We start from the raw sequence: 12,998 nt of genomic DNA on the forward strand, positions 1-12,998 counted from the left end.
CAGTAAGAAGAGACCTTGAAACTTCCTGAATCGATGGAGGGTATTGCACAAGATCATGAAGGTCCTATCTGTAGACAACAATGGAGAGGACGAATGGAGGCCATGTCAGTCTATAGTTTCTGCAATCACCCCTCTTCTGTGAGCTTTTGCTAAACCAGCTAAACCTCTAAACCCAAAGTGTGTAGCATGAACCTAAATCGTTATTACTTCAGATATGAGAGGATATAGAAATGGGAACTTGTAAAGGTGAGCTTCATGGTCGTATGCAAACTCCAGATGGAAAAATTTCAGGACCTGCTCAAAGGCCCCTTGGCCACAAGGCAGCAAAAAGTATGGTTGTTAAACCACTTGCTTCCTCCCAAGCAGGCCTCTTTCAGCAGACATTTTAAAGATGCTGGCTCTGAGAAAATAAAATTTCACTGTTTCACAAAAATATAAATACTGAACAGTACATCACTTGCTGTTTGCAAAAATTTTTGCAGATGTTTAGAAACTTCTTATTTATTTACTCAATTACTGGCAAGCTATCATAGTAATCCTCAAGAACTAAAGTTGTATTTAACCACAATCCACAGCTAATGCTTTAAGAATGGAGACCAGGTTTTGTTTTGGCAACCCCTAAGCTGACTCACTGTGAATGCCTGCTGAAATTTGAGTACCTTACATATAATTAGGAAAAAAGTTTAAAATTTTGGTTGAAGCAAATTTTTGACCATGTTAAGCCACAAATACACATGGCCATGATTCATATTTTTCCCTATTATTTTTACTTATTCCTTGCCCATATTTATTTTTTAAAAACACTATTTTTAGTGATTTGGAACTCTCTTTATATCCATATGGGCTATACAATATACTATGTCATATCATGTTGACCTACTAATGCCCAGTGGAGATGGCGGTGATATTCAATACATAGAATAAGCTTTGCTAAAGCTTTCCCAGGAATCTGGAAGAGTTTTATGCTGCCAAGAATAGCTGTTTCCCCCTGAATTTCCTAATTAGCTTAATAAAATCCAGAAAGTCTTCAGAGTTAGTGACAAAATCATCATTATAGTTTAATGTTCCTATCTACCATTAAAGCAGAGGATAATAATTGCTAGAAAGGTTTGTTTTCAATTACACAATTTACAAGTAAATGTTTAAATGCTGTGTGATTTCCATTGGTGTTAAATTCTTACTATAATTGAAATTAAAACTCTTATTGGCCTTAAGGAAAATTTACTATGGTCTGCCATTTTGAGGCTAGTAAACAGATTTGGTATTTTAAGCAATTTCTTACCAGTTAGCAAATTATGTAGAAAGAATATGATGTTCTTGGTAATTTAATTTGTGGGTTTTTTTTTTTTTTTTGCATAAGCATGCTTATAAGAACATACACATTAGTATAATAAAAGGAAGAACTTATTCATTTCAAACTTTCTCCATTTTGGTTATTGGAAAGTCATGACAGCATAACAAAAATGATATTTCAGCAAAACATAAGACAACATCACACCATCTAATTTACTTTCTAGCTGTTGATGGAGGATGCTCCCATCTTGGACAGTCCTACGCGGATAGAGATGTCTGGAAGCCAGAACCTTGCCAAATATGCGTCTGTGACTCAGGATCTGTTCTCTGCGATGACATAATATGTGATGAACAAGAATTAGACTGTCCCAATCCAGAAATCCCATTCGGAGAATGTTGCGCAGTGTGCCCCCAGCCTCCATCAGCTGTGAGTTTAAAGAAAATCTGTACATCTTCAAGATTCATGTTTTAACACATGAATAGTTCCTATGCCATAGGAGCCTGAAAAGAAAAGGAAGTAATGCCTGCCAATTATGTTGGTATTACAAGTAAAACTTGGATATACTGGTTTAAAAGTAAGGATTAGATGTAATTTGGGATAAGAAATAAATATGCAAATTGGGACATACTTCATGGGAAAGTTGTTCTTATGTCTTATTTAATCTGTATCTTTTCCATTTATTAGCCTCCTCGCCCTCCTAATGGTCATGGACCTCAGGGCCCTAAGGGAGATCCAGTAAGTAAACATTCTTCAGTGGAATGAAATGAGTTCTTTAAGTAGTCTGCTTTTTTTTTTTTTCGCTTCTTCTAATAATGTTTTCATATTTGAGCCTTCATCATTCAGACATTTCCTTGACTACCACATATTTAATGACACAAAAAAACTCAAACTGAGAATCCATAATTGTACATGTGAATGTTTAAATTCCCCCAACTTTATATGATGTCTTCATCCCCATTATCAGTTTGAGAAAGAAAATATAAGTCAATCTACAAAGAAATAAATCATGCTGAAATTAGTCACATGATTTAGATAAAAATGTATGTATCCTCAAGAAAATTTATCACTTATATCGATTCGTCATATTATAAAGCAGAGAAGCTACAATTTGATCATAATTTTGAATTACTAGGCCTTTTCACTGTCTCATGAGTTTTTATCTCTGATTCTTTTAGGGCCCCCCTGGTATTCCTGGGAGAAATGGTGATCCTGGTATTCCAGGACAACCAGGTTCCCCTGGTTCTCCTGGCCCCCCTGGAATCTGTGAATCATGCCCTACTGGTCCTCAGGTAATAAATTCCAGGACAAAAAGATCCCCTCCCCTTAAAATTACTACCTACTTCATTTTATTTTCTTTAGCCTATATGACATCTCACTTTTGTGGATTCCTTTTATCTATTCTCTGATTTTATGTATTTAACAAATCCTTCTTTAGTGCTCATAAGTTCTGGACACTATTTTAAGTGTCATAAATTTTACTTTTCCTTATAATGCCAATGCTATTGCTGTTGTATCTTGGCAACATTTCCCAACTTCTCAGCAGGCGTAGAGTCCATCACTATGTTTGAGAAATGAGCCATCAACTCCCAACAGAATTAACCTGGAGTATTTAGGAACTACGGCAACTGTCCCTTATTCTACTTATAACCCCAATGGTAGAGCCTCTGAAAGTTTGGGCAAAAAGCAGTTGAAGAGCTGTGAATACTCCTTATCAACTTCAAGTCCGCAGGATTATTCAAGCCTACGCAACTACTCTTGCCAGCCCTTCAGAGCACATCCTGCTCCTCCTAAGACGTGTGGCAGCCAACTAACTCTGCGTGTAAAACAACTAACCAAACAAATAGTGAGACAAAATTTCTGCTGCATGGGGTTAGGAGAAATTAGAAGCCACATATCTACAAATCACTCTGAGTTTTAAAAAACGCTCTTCAAAAATCAATTCAACAGAAAGCAAAGCATGCCATCTAACTTATTCTTATCCTGGTACCAAACATAACCCACTTATAGGCCTCGAATTCAACGCAAAATAATCTCCAAAGAAATCCAGGAAGCATATGAGCTTTTCTATTATTCTTGAGCTTTTTTTCTATGGGGATGACTATTTGGAGGGTAAATTTGTTAGGCATATTAGCCAGAAGCCAGGGGATACAAATTTTACTTGCATCATTAAATGTTGGTAAAGTAATTTGAATTCTTTTTTTTTTCTGCTCAAAATGAGAAGATCAGATTATAAGATTTTCAAGCTCTTTCAGCTTCAAACAGTCCATGACCTTATGTTTCTAAAGCTATGGGTATCACTTAGAAATAATATTTTGAGTAAGATCATATAGGGACAACTGATTTGGGATTAACATTGCATAGGGTTAGTTGAAAGATGTGTGTATTACATAAGCAAGTATTTCTGTAGGGTATGTACTACCTGAAGCTACAGGGAGACGGGATAAGCAAGACGAGGAAATAATACATACCACAACCTCTGGCATTCAGAAGCTTTCTATCAGTGAATAGTAGATGTTGCATGCACCTCTTCTAAATGCTTTTGGAAAAAACTATGACATATATATCAAAATGATCATATCTATTTGGTCTCTTTGCTACAGAACTATTCTCCCCAGTTTGAGTCATATGATGTCAAGGCTGGAGTAGGAGGAGGAGGAATCGCAGGCTATCCCGGGCCAGCTGTATGTACAAGAGTTTCTCAGCATTTTAGAGCATGATTTAGCTTCCAATTTGTTAATTCTTGAATGGGTGTTTTCCTAGTAATATGGTATTATTACATACTTGAACAAAATTGTTTATTATCCATTAAGGCTGGGAAAGCAAATGGTAGGATTATCCTGATCCTTCTTATCCTAACTCATTTTTTCCTCACTGCCTCTCATTTCACACCTGTTTTGCTACTCCTTCCTTCTTTATATAACCGCCCATACCAGGAGCCCACCTGCCTTCGTGCTTAGGTCTCACACCCATATACTCCCTAATTTTAACCAAATTTTGTTATTTTTCACTTCCATTTTTCATTGCTCAGAGTCTTCTTTTTATGTGTTTTCATCAATTAAGTGCTACCTTTTAGATGACCATCCGAGTGATGAATGTCCGATATTACAATCTGTCCCACCTCAAACCCTGAAATCGAATACAAAATTTCCAGAATTTATTGAGTCTTTAAGTTTTCCTATTACAAGTGACAGCTATTCACACTGTACCCAAAACGTTTCCCTTAACGTAAGTGACCTAGAGTTTTGATAGAAGAAAATAGAAAAAAATCACTGAAACCTGGGCACCTGGGCATGACGCATGGTGTCCCACATAAATGACCGTAATGGTAGACCAGGCTCTCGGGAGAAGCAATGTGGGGACGATTATCACTTCACTGCCAGTGACAGGTATGTAAATGTAAAGGAAACAGGTATTATGGAAGGTATTATGGAAGATTGCCACCCAGGTCTTTGGACACTGTATTTGTGACTTCCAAAACTAGAGAGGACAAAATTTTAGCTGATAGATCCAAATGACCAGTTAAAGCAAGACCCTTAAAATTTATGTAAATTGTAAAAAGAGAATTTTACAAATCTCTAAAGTATGGGGGGATGTGATTTTTTTTTTCCTTTTAAAGCCAGAAGGAGATTTATATTAACAATGTAATTATCTGGTCTTAGCTAGATTCAAATTATGAATCTTATTTTTCAATTCTATACACAGTTTTTACTAAAAAAACAAAAACTAAAAAACAAAACAAAACAAAGACCCACTACTTAATATTCCAGAAGAGAGGTTACAAGGGAACATTTAATTAAAACTGTGGTTTTATAAATTTATGAGTATTTAGAAACAGCATGCTATAAAATGGAAGATTTTCTCGTGTAACCTGTATTTCTAAGCAATGATAAATCAGTTGATTCAAATTGTAATGAATCATCCTCCCACATATACTGATTCTCATATGCACATCTAAATCTTCATGGTAACATAACTCAGTGACATAATTAAGAACTTCTGGGTTGATTTACATCATTGTTTTTAGAACTGGGATTAACAGTATGCAGATATTTTTCCACAGGAGGTTGGCTGGCAGACAAAAAATGCTTCTTCACCAGGACCAGTATCATCCTAATATTGCAGGGACTTTCATAGCATTTTGCATGGATTTTTCCAGATTTTGAATCTCTTTTTTGGGGGGGTTCAGGCTAAGATTTTATAGCATTTACCAATAATTTGTATTGATTCTGTGGGAATTCCATTTAGAGTGATGTTTTCGTAGTGAGATCTTTATTGTATATCTAATAAAATTAATCATATCTGTGAATAGTTACCATATAACGAGGCATGCTGTTCTCATTTTTTTAACATCAGTATCATTTCTGAATGATTCAGGCATCATTTGATGCCTGAAAAAAGTGTATTTCAGGTGGATTTGTTTTGTATTTATCCTTCACATTTACATTCCAGGGTCCCCCTGGCCCTCCCGGTCCCCCTGGTACATCCGGTCATCCTGGCTCCCCGGTAAGTGTAGCCATTGGTGGTGCTTTCTTTTTCATGCATTTTATATAAATCTAGTTAACACAGATCTTGCTATAATTAAGCCATTCCAGCATGCATAATCCCAGTTAAGGAGAGAAATCACACCCAAGAAACTATCATTCCTTCAAAGATGGAATTTCCTATTTAATTCCTTTCCACAAACAACTATTCATAATTAAAACCTTGGTAAAATTAAACTATAGGCTTAATTTGCATGTGACATGGCTTCAAGTTCAAAACAATTCAATTTCAATGAAATGAAGTGGATAGAATGGAATGAATTTGCTTTATTCTGATCTGAAAATTGTTGGCTTCCATGTTTATAAATTGGAATAAGAATCACTGATTGCATTCACAAATCCTGATTTCATACTGTCTTCAAGAGGTAAATGCCTAATGTGAATATTACATTACTTTTAAAATATTTGCACATTATTCTACCCACTAGGGTTCTCCAGGATACCAAGGTCCCCCCGGTGAACCTGGGCAAGCTGGTCCTGCAGTAAGTAACAATTATACTTGTATTTAATAAATTGACAATTCCATGTAGAAACCACCTTCATTTTCTAAAACATCATCATAGGTCCTATAATGTATAAATTAAATTTATGCTCAAATTTATCTTTTGGACTCTTTAGTGGTTTAGATTTTCTAGAAACCCTTGCTATTGACTCTAGGAATTCCTTGGCTAATTAGCCACCATCATAGTTCACCTCCTAGTGTGGATACAAATCCTCTTTCTCTTAAATATAGATTTAATTTTCCTGTAGTCACTCAGTTCACCTTCATATCTACTCTTCTGACATGCAATTTTTAAAACTTAACTCAATAGAAATATGCATAATCTACCAGAGTCCTCCTTAAAAACATGCTGTACAAACAAGCAAGTGAGGTGAAGTTAGTTCAATTTAATATTTCAAACTATTTGGAAATACCTATATATTAAAAAATTCAGTATCTCACAGAATGTAAAAGTGACTATGGGTTTATAAATACATGTGATATAAAATACAGACACATGGTATTTTTAATTCTTTTTAAAAAATAAGTTCATTAAACAGTGAAAACTGGATATACTGCAGGTATAATACTAACTCAGTGTGTCATTTTGTCATGAAAAATATTGAAAGTATTTTCTAAAAGGAGGTTCCTTTCAGGAAAACACATAGTATGTAACAATAAATTGTTGTAAGAGAAAAACCTATACATACATTTGTTTTTTATTTTCTTATTTTCAGGGCCCTCCAGGACCCCCTGGTGCTATAGGTCCATCTGGTCCTGCCGGAAAAGATGTAAGCCTTTAAAGATTGAATGGGGATATGGCAAAATTCAACATACTGTATGCTAGGCTCACAGAGAAACCTTGCTCAAAAAATTTTGCTATCCTAATGACATTTTAGCTCATATTAACTTTTAATGTATAGTGTTCGTATAGCTGTATATACCATTTTTTGAATTCCAAACTAACAGAATTCCTAAATGTGCTTCTTCACTGGCAAGAAAGTACATCAGGTGGATAGATCCCTTAACTGGAGGAGAAACAAGTATCTTCTTTCTTCCTCTTGTAATGAAGAGATTGATATCAATACTTCATGAACTTGAAAACTTAAAAACGCCTTTAATATTGTGTCCTTCTTCCTTTCCCATTCGATTTCCAATGCCAATTCTTCTCAGTGGATTGAGAGAGCGTCCTAATATTTCAGTGCAGAGTGATGCCTGCGTTGTTCCTAAGTTCATATTGAGACGGGAGAAGTCCTCCCCATTCCTTCCACTAGGAAAGCTGTTCTAACAGCTATATGTTTAGCCTAACCACTTTCATGAGTTGTTGACAAGAAAAATGCAAAATAATTGGTTTGCAACTAGCCACAATGTGTTTTCTCTTACACAACCACCTATGCGTTTTTTATTTCTCCACATAGGGGGAATCAGGAAGACCCGGACGACCCGGAGAGCGAGGGTTGCCTGGACCTCCAGTAAGTCTTCGGTATCCAGTGAATTACTTGGAGTAATTACGGTGATCTTAGCTAGAAAATTATTCTATAATTAAATTGAATTAAACTTAAAGATGAAAGACATTTTACTACTGGATTGTGATTCTATTTGAAAATTCATTAATATCTGTTCTATTCCTTATTTTTAGGGTATGAAAGGTCCAGCTGGCATGCCTGGATTCCCTGGTATGAAAGGACACAGAGTAAGTACAGTTTCTAAATTAACTCTAAGCTATTTCGTTTAGCTATGTTTACTTGCCTAACCAATTTTATTGGGCAATTGGAGTATGTGCCAAAAATGGTTGATTTTGACAACTAGTTAATTTGAATTTTTAAGAGTCTGTCAACTTTGTTGACCAAACCAACTAGTTATTTTACAGATAGTAATTAGACTGATTTTAAATGTGTGAAAGGCTTGGGAAAGGATTATTTAATTTTCTTATCACCATTGTCAGAAGGAAATGAAAATATGTTTTGAGAGCTATGCATTATTCATTGACTTAGCTGATGTGATTTACAATTGAATCAACAACTTTATTCTATGCAAAACATTAGGTAGATTTAACCAACTGACCCCCAAATTTGTCAACTTAATAGAAATAAAATCTGTGGAGCTGATATTTTCTATAGCGAAGGCAACTTTCTAATTGAACTAGATTGTACTTGCTAATTCAGATTTTGTACTATAAAATCAATGTCAAATGTCTTCAGTCCATTTAAAAGAGTTTTCAATTATTCACATCAAGTTGAAAATAGTGCTATGTGGTAAAAACTAGTTATTGAGAATACAATGTAAAGTTTTCAACCATTCTAGATTGTTAATAGATCTTTAATATTTTTACTACTTTTATACATTTCTTAGGGCTTTGATGGACGAAATGGAGAAAAGGGTGATACAGGCGCTCCTGGATTAAAGGTAAATCAAAATAAAATTATATTTTCATAAGTAAATTCATTTAAATGTTACAGCTATATTTAAGATTAATATTTTAGGGTTAACTTTTTCTGAAATTTACTTGAATTTTGCATTTTAGGAGCTAAATAACAGTGACTAATTCAGGTGTTCTATTGAAGCTTCCATGAAAGCTGATAACTTGAACTGTCTAGATTAGAAATGATTGTGCATCCCTGAGTAACTCATTGATTACTTTTGTTTCATCCTCAAGTTTTTAAAAAGCAAAAATTGAGAAATAGGGTAAATACAATGGTACCAAATATTTGATATGGCTAAAACATATCTTTTTCTTAGGTTCTATAATATTCTTCATAATGTGCTGCATTTAAAAACTATACATTCCTCTCTGTTTCACAAAATGGTAACATATTTTACATGTGTCTAGGGTGAAAATGGCCTCCCAGGTGAAAATGGAGCCCCGGGACCCATGGTAATTAAATTTCCTATGTAATTTTCAGTTTTAGCTTATTAACCCCCATCTAACTCAAAACTTGTTTTGCTCCTTCCTCAACTGTTCTTACACATGGTAAGGTTAAAGTAAGACCATTCTTTCGACTGTGTTCTGTAGGGTCCCAGAGGAGCTCCTGGTGAGAGAGGACGGCCAGGACTTCCAGGAGCCGCGGTGAGTCTTGCTACCAATACTGCACAGTTCCAGCCAGAATCACAGATAAGGGTCTCAGCCAGGTTCGCAGGCTGTGGCAATCTTCAGGAAAATTGTTCCCATGAAATAGCATTTAACGATGCCTCCATAAAATTGTAGCTATAATTGCAGGGAAACAAATATGGGTTTTATAGTTATTATCTCTTTTGAAAAAATTTTTAAGTGTTAACTTTGCAAAATTACTAGAACCATTAATTCACATTCAGTTCTGTTAAACGTAGAACCAGTTCTACATTAGATGATTGCTGTATACACTGGAATTTTAACAATTTGACTCTAAAAATATATTCTTAGTAAGCAGATTTTAATACGCTAGAGGAAAAGTCAACCCATTGGAGTCAGAATTCTAGTCAGGGGGCGCCTGGGTGGCTCGGTTGGTTAAGTGCCTGCCTTTGGCTCAGATCATGATCCCAGGGTCCTGGGATTGAGTTCTGCATCTGGCTCCTTGCTCAGCAGGGAACCTGATTTTCCCTCTCCCTTTGCCCCTCTCCCCTGCTTGTGGGTTTTTTTTTCCCTCTCTCTCAAAAAGTAAATAAATAAATAAATAAATAAATAAATAAATAAAATCTTTAAAAGAAAAAGAATTTTATTCAGAACATTACTCGTAAATTGGCTTTTCAAAATTAAGAAGATATTTGAGACAAACTTCTCTTTTTAGGGGGCTCGAGGTAATGATGGTGCTCGCGGAAGTGATGGACAACCGGTGAGTAATTTTTCTCTCTTTTTTTCTTTTTTTCTTTTCTTTTATTTTTTTTAATTTTTATTTTGTTATATTAGTCACCATACAGTACATCCCCAGGAGTAATTTTTTTCTAAGCCTGAGGTGCTTCAGAGTAATGAGAGATTAGGCGGTATGGAATGTTGGAATAATATGGATTATAGGCCTAAAACTCAACATTGTCCATAAGCATTTCATTCAAACTGATTCTAAGTCCATAAACAAAATCTAGAAACAATCTAGAAACACTAAATCCATAAGTGCAGTTCTGATACTCCTCATTATACTTGGCCAATTACTAACATCTGTATAGTGTTCACTATGTCAGTTAATAACCAGTACTTGACATGGCAATTAAAAGGGCTCTGCAAAATAGATAATAATGTTACCTCTATTTTATAAACAAAAGTATGAGAGCCCAAGGCTATGTAAGTTGCACGAAGTCACAGGATTTGTGGCAGAAGGCAGGGGGATGCTACTTTTCTAACTTTAGATTTTACTTTCTTGTTATTTTGCCACATCGTTTCTCTGCATAATATTCATTCATGGATGAGAAATACTATTTTATCTGCATAATTGTCTTCTGTGTTGTGTAGGTGCTTAATTATTATTTACTAATTAGTGTTATGTTAGCTTCTGTTTACTTGAATAAGAGCTCTTGAAATTGTCTTTAATTTTTTTCAGGGCCCCCCTGGTCCCCCTGGAACTGCAGGATTCCCTGGTTCCCCTGGTGCTAAGGTAAACATGCATTTCTATAGAAGAATACAAAATAGATCTTGGGACAACAGAAAATCCTGGATTGTTTCTTGAATATATATATATATGTGTGTGTGTGTATATATATATATATATATATATATTTTTTTTAACCCATCAAGTAGATTTTTCTTACCTATTTGATCTTGAAAGCCCTATTTTTGATTCCAGAAGGGGTTATCCCTGGCATTCAACTATTCCGATATCTCTTCCTCTTCACCCAGTCTCTCTCTGAAAAGCAGATCCCATAATCCCACACATAGTTAGCATTTTTCTCCGCCTTTGTGATTCATGATTCTTTGCTTGTGATAGAGCATATCGTCATACTACTCCAGCCTTTGGGAGATGGGTTTAAACTGGCTTAGTGATTAGAAATGGCGAGAGACACTGACTACTCAGGGTTTTCCACCTTAGGGTGAAGTTGGACCTGCGGGATCTCCCGGTTCAAGCGGCTCCCCGGGACAAAGAGGAGAACCTGGACCTCAGGGCCACGCTGGTGCTCCAGGTCCTCCTGTAAGTAACAAATACGGCCTTTGAGGGGTGTTGCTATACTTCTTTCATGAAAGCATATGTTTTTAATGTTGCTATCAACTAAGAAAAAAATTTTTTTTAAATCGTTTCTCGGTGCCCTGAAATGACTCTACTGTGATAAATACTGATTTGATTAGTACTAAAATTCGTAGGTTTTGAGGTTTACCCTCTTTTAGAACTCATAAATTTTAAGTTTGTTTGACAAAGTGAAGTAGAGGATGGATAGTTCTCTGATACTTCAAAGAATGTACCCCAACTGATCACCCATCACAAAAATTCAGAAACAGGATTAAACACCTCTTCTATTTATTATTTAATAATTTAGAGAAAATTCATATTATTATCTTTAATTTATTCAAATAATGGTAATTATTTTGCCTACATTTTATGTGTTGTTCTGTAGTTGGAGGAATCACCGAATCTCTATAAAACCCAACACCCATCAATAAATTTACTTTGCAAATGTGTATTCACTAGTTTCATTATTTTTAATACGTTCTTTTCCCCTCTAGGGCCCTCCTGGGAGCAATGGTAGTCCTGGTGGCAAAGGTGAAATGGTAAGATGTCCTCACCCCCACCCTCATTTTATCCACACACATTAATTGGCTTCCCTTGCATTTTGCATGACAATCCATTTGTGATGTCTAAGTTAGCTTTTCAGAAAAGAAAGTCCAAGTTTGACTGATGGTAGTGTTCTTGGGCTATTTTTAGGGTCCTGCTGGCATTCCTGGAGCTCCTGGACTGATGGGAGCCCGGGGTCCTCCTGGACCATCTGGTACCAACGGTGCCCCTGGACAGCGAGGTGCTGCAGTAAGTTGCCTATTTCTTCCTCAGTTGCCTGAAGGGTGTGGCTCAATTCCCACAACAGAAATATAAATAGCAGACTTTTTGTCCTTGTTCAGGTGGTTTTATGTTGGTTTCACGCTGGTTTTACCATTGGATCAGCAGTTGATGCTGCTGATTTTTAGTTGGTACTCCCTGTGTTTAAACCAAGATTTTGTTTCCTTTAGGGTGAACCTGGTAAAAATGGTGCCAAAGGAGAGCCGGGGCCACGTGGTGAACGTGTAAGTGTTACCCCAACAGAATGGGTGATTTCTTCCTTCACTGAAAATCTTGCACTCAAAGTTATCCCTTTATTGGCATCCTCTCTAGGGCGAAGCTGGTTCTCCTGGGATTCCAGGACCTAAAGGTGAAGACGGCAAGGATGGTTCGCCTGGAGAACCTGGAGCAAATGGACTTCCAGGAGCTGCAGGAGAACGGGTACGTTTCCCACAGACATCTCCAAGGAGAGCTGCGTCACTTTCACCCACACAGAACCTGACCTTCAGGGCGAGGAAGCCGTGCTTCTTCTTAAGCTGAGTACTCAATCCCAAATACTGTTTTTGAAGCACTGTATAACATGAGAACATCTCTATTGCTACTCAGAAATTATGAAAATGTTCCCATGCTTTGGGTTGAAACATTTGCCTTTCGCTACTTCCAGGGTGCGCCTGGATTCCGAGGGCCTGCAGGAGCAAACGGCCTTCCAGGAGAAAAGGTAGGTAACTTTAATTTCTATTTTTGTAAATGCT

At 36.3% G+C, this 12,998-nt stretch overlaps 1 protein-coding gene across 1 annotated transcript in view; it reads left to right on the forward strand.

The window, feature by feature from the left end:
• COL3A1 (collagen type III alpha 1 chain) overlaps positions 1–12,998 on the forward strand; it is a 38,388-nt gene that overhangs the window by 8,985 nt on the left and 16,405 nt on the right. Inside the window, exons 2-21 of the mRNA XM_026492348.4 lie at positions 1,518–1,720; positions 1,979–2,029; positions 2,470–2,583; positions 3,895–3,975; positions 5,744–5,797; positions 6,264–6,317; positions 7,054–7,107; positions 7,735–7,788; positions 7,956–8,009; positions 8,669–8,722; positions 9,147–9,191; positions 9,330–9,383; positions 10,081–10,125; positions 10,825–10,878; positions 11,311–11,409; positions 11,940–11,984; positions 12,139–12,237; positions 12,438–12,491; positions 12,580–12,687; positions 12,911–12,964. Of these exons, the coding sequence (XP_026348133.2) occupies positions 1,518–1,720; positions 1,979–2,029; positions 2,470–2,583; positions 3,895–3,975; positions 5,744–5,797; positions 6,264–6,317; positions 7,054–7,107; positions 7,735–7,788; positions 7,956–8,009; positions 8,669–8,722; positions 9,147–9,191; positions 9,330–9,383; positions 10,081–10,125; positions 10,825–10,878; positions 11,311–11,409; positions 11,940–11,984; positions 12,139–12,237; positions 12,438–12,491; positions 12,580–12,687; positions 12,911–12,964 (1,430 nt within the window). The remainder of the gene's footprint in view (positions 1–1,517; positions 1,721–1,978; positions 2,030–2,469; positions 2,584–3,894; positions 3,976–5,743; positions 5,798–6,263; positions 6,318–7,053; positions 7,108–7,734; positions 7,789–7,955; positions 8,010–8,668; positions 8,723–9,146; positions 9,192–9,329; positions 9,384–10,080; positions 10,126–10,824; positions 10,879–11,310; positions 11,410–11,939; positions 11,985–12,138; positions 12,238–12,437; positions 12,492–12,579; positions 12,688–12,910; positions 12,965–12,998) is intronic.

The sequence above is a fragment of the Ursus arctos genome, unplaced genomic scaffold, assembly GCF_023065955.2.
Source record: "Ursus arctos isolate Adak ecotype North America unplaced genomic scaffold, UrsArc2.0 scaffold_1, whole genome shotgun sequence".
NCBI classification, from domain to species: Eukaryota; Metazoa; Chordata; class Mammalia; order Carnivora; family Ursidae; genus Ursus; species Ursus arctos.